The following is a 6592-nucleotide window of genomic DNA, read 5'->3' on the forward strand; positions in this document are numbered from 1 at the left end:
CAGAGAGGAAACCCAACCCTTCTCTGGCAAGAAATCCTCTGAATTTGGAAACCGCCTGCAGGTATCTATTCAAAATCCCTGCTCCGTCCTAACTTTTCTGTGAAAAATGGGTTGGACACAAGCCGGATCATAGACCTGAACCTGGATTTGAACATTACACAATGAATCCAAATCCAGAATCAAGGTTGAATGAGATTCGATACCGCAGAGTTAAATCCATATCTGAATGGGTTCTAATCATGCTAGATCCAACAAAAGGAAAAGGTAAAAAAACAAGGTTTTAAAATGTAAAATTTTACAAAGGAATTGGATTGGGTATGGATCCTAATGTAGATTTGACATTCAATGTTTGGTCGAAATCCGAATTTGAATACGAGCGTTCCTTGGTTCTAATACCACCGACGCTAGTCCCCAGCTTAGTTACTTGTATCACTTACCACAAATTGAAAAAGAAAAACAAATGGGGATAGGAATATAACAGAATAGACAGGTTACATCCAATGGGGCTACAAGAACTTGGTTTGCCAAATGCAGAGACTTGAAATGGTCCACAAGAAAAAATCAGACTAATAAAGGTACCTGCAGAGACGAGCTTTCTATACAACAAATGCTTGCAGGAAACACTGCAGTAATCACTGGCAGGCAATCAGATCATGAAAAACAGAACCATACAAACTATACGAAATAAGGGAAGTAGAAGTCACCATACGAATTCATGAGAAACAAAAACAATGTGAAATTCCTAGAAGCATTAATAATGTCAAACATTAAAGGAGGAAAGGGATACCCCCATCCTCTCAAATGTCAGACTCTACAAACCACAACAAAAAGTAGATTGAAATTCAAAATCCTGCTTGTACGTTTACATCGGCTAAGTTCAATCAAAAGCTTTCCAAAACCTTCCAATCTGCTTAAAGATCCTAAGGATCAGCCTACATAAACAAGTTAGGCCTTGAAGCCTTGAATGTGGTCTTCAACTTTCTGGTAGGCGGCCTAACCTTCTTATATACCAAGGGGAACTTGATCTTAGAATCATGAAACTGTTTGGTGCTTTCCCTCTTGCAAAGTTTAGCTGGTACAGTTGCAGTTTTGATTATCTGAATGCATGGGAATCTCACACGATGACGAGAAGCCATCTCATCGTACATTTGTTCCACGGCTCCATTAAGTGTAGTATCTCGGTATTCCTTATACATGTTGTGGTAACCAGTCCTGCTTTGATACCTCAACCAAATCCCATAGTTTTTAATCTTGGTTGGTTTCTTCTCAAAAATCTGCAGGGCAACACACCAATCAACTATAAACATTGGAGACTACAAACGTTTAAATTACCACTCTCAATTACTACCATACAGTCACAAATTAGGGAAAAAAACACGAAGGAGAGAGAACAAAATATAAACAGGAAGCCCAGCAAGCTAGATGAGATAGCTACCGCTGAGTGGTAATCGAGATGCTTCGGATAGGAAGTTCCAAGATAAAATAGAATCACGAGCAAAACTATTACAATTAGGTGAAACATCAAATTCAAACTATTAAGCAGAACCTACATTCACTTGACCATTACACTACAAAATCAACCCGACCAAATAAATCAAAATCAAACTAAATCTACGCAGTATGAGGAATTCACATCACAGTAACTGCAGTATCATGAAATTTGTACATGAATTTCATATCGTTTCCAATAAAGAGAATTAATTCACAATGTTGGATAAAGTATAACTACATTTCCAAGCTGCTACTAACATTACATCCTGCGTTTGATCTACCAAGTACCAACCATACACATATAAAAAACAAAAAAAAGGACGAAGTTTTAGGCACCTCATTGATCGCAAGGATTTGCCCATTGCTCTTCTTGACTTTCTTAAGCTTCCTCAAGAAGTACCTGTCAAAAATCACCGAAATCAAAATAAAACCCGAATGGCAACTCACCAAAAGAAAACGAATAAACCATCACAGAACCCAGAGACAGAGATCAAAAGCGTTACCAGAACTTCGATTTCGCCCGGACGTCGTTGGTGGCCCAGAGCTTCATGCGGTAGATCTTCGGGTGCTCTTCGGTCGCCGTCGGGAGAGCCCGGCCGACGACCTGGTACTGATGAAACTGCAAAGGGAAAATCGAGAAAAATCGAAAAAAATCCCAGAAAAATCACGGAAAGAGAAACAGGAAAAGATCAGAAAGATGAGAGAAAAGATAGAATGAGTAAGAAGGGTCTAGGAGGCGAACCCTGAACGAAACCATTTCTGCAACTGCAAACCCTTCGCCGAGAGGTAGGGTTTTTCACCCTCCGTTTGCCCTAACGATATGCAGGGACAAGGGGGGCCTGTTTGCTTTTATATATACGATTGTTAGTTAGGAAAATGAACTAGCATTCTTCTGAATTTACGGAAAAGCCACTACATTTTAAGTCGCAAACGGATCGGATTTGGGCTGCATCATGCCAGTTCTGAATCCATTTCCGAATCCCAAATGTCAACAGCAGATTTGAATCTGAATCCAGATCCGATGTATAAGGTTGGATCCGGTTCTAAAATTTATGTAGCAATAGTTGATCCAGTAAAAAAAAGAGAAAAAGCAAGCTGTTTACATGTAAAAAATGGAGATGGATCTCAATCAGATTTTGATTTAAATCTGATGTGAATCCTAAAACAATCTAATTTGAAAGATTCGAATGTATATTCAGATCTTCCTTCAAGGAATCGAAAATGACATGTCAGACTTGGATCGCATATCTCACCATATCTGATCCATCTGCATGCTTTGAAGTTGATCTGATGAGTAGTGCCTAGTGGACTCCTTTGCCGGTGAAGTTCCTTCCCTATAATGCCTTGACAATCAGACAGGTTCTCACCGATGCCTCGCCTATGCTATGGCTGTATTTGTGCGCAAGCATGAGAGCGATAATGAGAGGTTAGGGATGGCACTGGACGGGGGCAGGGGACAAAGTCTCCACCCCCACACCATCTCAAAATGCTGCCCTCCATCCCTGTTTCTTTCCTTGCACACGGGGCAAGGCGAGCTCTCGTTTCTCCTCGGTCCACTACCATTCTTAAAAAAGGATTGGGCAAGAGATGGGGTGAGAAAAAGCATAAGTTCATCCTTGCCTTCATCCCCGCACGGGTTTTGATTTTAACTTCCATCCCTGTTTTATGTCCTCCATCCACGGTCCAAACGGGGCGAGGCAGGGTAGGGCTCTGTTTTCCCCTGATCCACTGTCATCGCTAAGAGAGGTCAGTTTTGATTGGGCTGGCTCCAAGGCTGAGTTAATATTCCAAGGGACATCAATGGGCTGGACTTGGTCTATACTCGAGCTGGACAACAGGCCAGGCAGCCTGTGGGTTGCCCATGGCCCAGCCCGAACGGGTTATCCACAGGGCCGGCTGGCCTCTTTGATATTTGAGGCTACCAGCCAGTGCCTCAAATGAAAAAAAAAATATCTCAAAGTAAAAAAAATATATAACGCTTATATGTCACTTGCTGAAACATGGCACATGCATGTGCCTCGTGCTGAGGGTTTCCAATGAAAAAGATATATATGGAGAAATATGGGCCTCCAATAAAATATCCCTAGGCCCCAAACTTCTCTTGAGCCGCTCTTGGGCCGGGCTTAAACCCGACATGATAAAATCTTGGGTCAAACGATCTTAGATCTCATCTATTCGTTTACACTTTTTACTTTTTCCTAGAACTTACGAATTCAGATAAATGAATAAGAAATGTTGTGAATATACACTTGCGACGTGTCCCAATCAGATCCAAATTAGGTTCATGGGCTTAACAGGAGGGCCACGAGTTTTGTATTAGACCTGATTCTGGCCCAAGCCCATTGTCCATCCCTAGTATAGACCATAGTCACAAACATCACCCATATTTTTGAAAATATCCTTGATAAAATGAAGATATTTTCAATGGACAATATTATATCCAAATTTTAAAAATATTGACTATTTTGAAAACACCAATAAAAATGCATTTTGCATAGTTTTATGCTGCGACAATGTCTGTAAGTATTGCAGGCAAAGCCAGCCTAGTTAGGTCTTTGATTCTGGGGTTGGTTTTTTTGTGTAAATAAAAAAAATGTATTTTGCCTAGTTTTTAAATTGTTTTATCTATGTATACTTTAGATATTTATGTATGCTATTTTTTTTCCAAAACTTTTGAGAAAAAAACTTGTTTTATAAAAAAAATTTATCAACGATATTTTTCAGAGAACAAGATTTGTGATAATGGTCTATACTCATTTATCTTGTAACGTAGACTTGACTTCGGAGTACCTGTACAAGGTTTGGTTTGGTTCCAAGTGAGTCAAGCGTTGACTAAAAATGGGTTCGACATGGTTGGGTCATGCTTGACCCAACATTATATCCAATCTTTTGAAGATGCATATAATTCAAGATCTAGACCTATTTTGGATCTCAAAGTAGAACTCGGTAGGTGCCTAAACTATGAGTTACTATGGTATCGGATCTACTGGTAGTTAAATCTATTGATTTTCTCGTAGAAAAGGTAAAACTGGATCAATTTACACCTAATCTTGATGGCGTGAGTTTTATGAAAATGCTTTTTAAAACAATATTTTTAATAAAAACAAGTGTGAATGTCAGACACCAAAAAATAAAAACCGGTTCGCACAAGTGGTGGAGTCTGGGTTGATCTCAAGGAACGGAAAATACATTGTATTCAACACACAATATACACTACTCTTTATTGCCAAAAAGAAAATCAAATAATTGAGTAAATAAGGAATGTAGTGCAGCCCTCTGCGAAAGACTTTAAACAATAATTAACGGGCTTATTACAAACTCAAATAATTGAAATAAAAATAAAAACCTAATTCTAAAATAAAGAGAAAATGTCTTTAGTGCTTGAGTCTTCTTGTCCCCTTTGTGTTCCTTTTATGTTCTCTTTAATGGAATAGGTAATGCATGTTTTCTTTTGCCCTCTAAGGGCTCCTTGAGGGTACTTTTGAGGGCTTGAGAGGACCTCAGAGGGTACAAAAAGAGATCTATCGCATGTTCCAATGCTTCCCTGCAAGAAACAAAAACAAGAAACAAAGAGTATGATGAAAACTAAACAAGAATTTACTAACTAATGACAAAAAAATTAGCAAAAACAAGATTTGAATTAACTAAACTAAGCATGAATTAAACTATGAATTAACTAATAACCTAATACTAAAAGACAAAATAGCAAAAGTACCTAACTAACTAAGCAATCAAGAATGCAAATGTAACAAACTAAGCTTAACTAATTCAAGAAATCAAGAAATTAAACTAAAATAAAAGATCAAGAACACAATCAGCTGAACATGCAAATTACTTAATTAAATTACTTAATAACAATTAACAAGAACTAAGCACAAAAAAAATGGCTAATAGTAAACTATGCTAATCGGCTAACCCAAATCAAATAAAACTAGTATTAAACTATATGTAAGATAAAAATTTTGTTAGCTAACTAACTAAAGACTGGGATATAATGGAAGATGTTGAACGTATTAACAAAGTTAAAACTAATCAAAGAACTCCAACCATATAAAATTACATAACTTACTATTTATTATTGGCATAAAACTAAAAAAAGAACAAGAATCAGCTATGTTACTTTCCTAACGCAACTAGAGTGACTAATTAATAAAATAACTAATGTAACATGTTGCTGGACAGAAACCTAAACTAAATAATTAAAGCAAGTCTAAAATAAAACCAACTATAGTATATAATCTAATCTTACTATCAAGAAAATGTTAGTAACAAAAAACGAAACTCGGTTTTAACTAAACAAGGTTGAAACAAAGGCTGGCTGCACACAAAAAAATAATTTTTAATCTAACTTAACTCATCTACTTTTGGAAATAATAAAGCATTAACTGATAAAGGAAGACAACAATTGAATCTACGTTAAATGGGCTACTTGCAATAAAAGAAAACTACACTATACGACTACCGATTATTTTCTTTTCTTTTCTAATAAGAAGTCTAACTAACCAAAAAGAAAATCTTCAATAAAACGTAATGGTAAATATTGATCAACTAACTTAGCCTTAACTTAATTGAACACAATACTCGGCTAAAAAAAATATTCTGTGATCTAAAATGATGATGAATAATAATAAAAAAATAATATGTTGCAGAGTATTCTACGTTAAATCTAATCCTAAGCTAATCAAGATTCGAGGAGACAAAAATATAAAACCTTAAACTAACACTAGCGATCTACCTAACTCAAGATGTTTCAATGCTTGAATCAAGAAAACGATTAACTATCAAAACAAAATCTATATTTTTTTCTTTTTACTTTTTCAGATGCAGGATAAGAACTAACCTAATCTAAATATGCAGATGATGCAATGCTATGATTTATGCAATGCGAAATAAGAACTATGATGAAAAAGAAGAAGAAGAAATGACATGTCGCGGTTCGCCTCCGATGGATAGGTTGAGAAGGATCTACCTAACTCAAGATGTTTCAATGCTTGAATCAAGAAAACGATTAACTCTCAAAACAAAATCTATATTTTTTTCTTTTTACTTTTTCAGATGTAGGATATGAACTAACCTAATCTAAATATGCAGATGATGTGAT

General features: G+C 36.5%; 1 protein-coding gene across 1 annotated transcript; it reads right to left on the minus strand.

Annotated features, from left to right (window-relative positions):
* Positions 1 to 682: 682 nt before the first annotated feature.
* Positions 683 to 2313, minus strand: LOC149832255 (large ribosomal subunit protein eL20-like). The gene is made up of 4 exons (XM_090012397.1): positions 2234 to 2313; positions 1995 to 2110; positions 1828 to 1891; positions 683 to 1274 (listed from the first exon to the last, which is right to left on the minus strand). Exons 1-4 carry the CDS (start codon positions 2246 to 2248, stop codon positions 933 to 935), a joined length of 537 nt encoding a protein of 178 aa, XP_089868523.1. The 5' UTR covers positions 2249 to 2313; the 3' UTR covers positions 683 to 932.
* Between the last annotated feature and the right edge of the window lie 4279 nt (positions 2314 to 6592).

Source organism: Nuphar pumila, chromosome 7 (genome assembly GCF_984573655.1).
Source record: "Nuphar pumila chromosome 7, dmNupPumi1.hap1.1, whole genome shotgun sequence".
Lineage (NCBI taxonomy): Eukaryota > Viridiplantae > Streptophyta > Magnoliopsida > Nymphaeales > Nymphaeaceae > Nuphar > Nuphar pumila.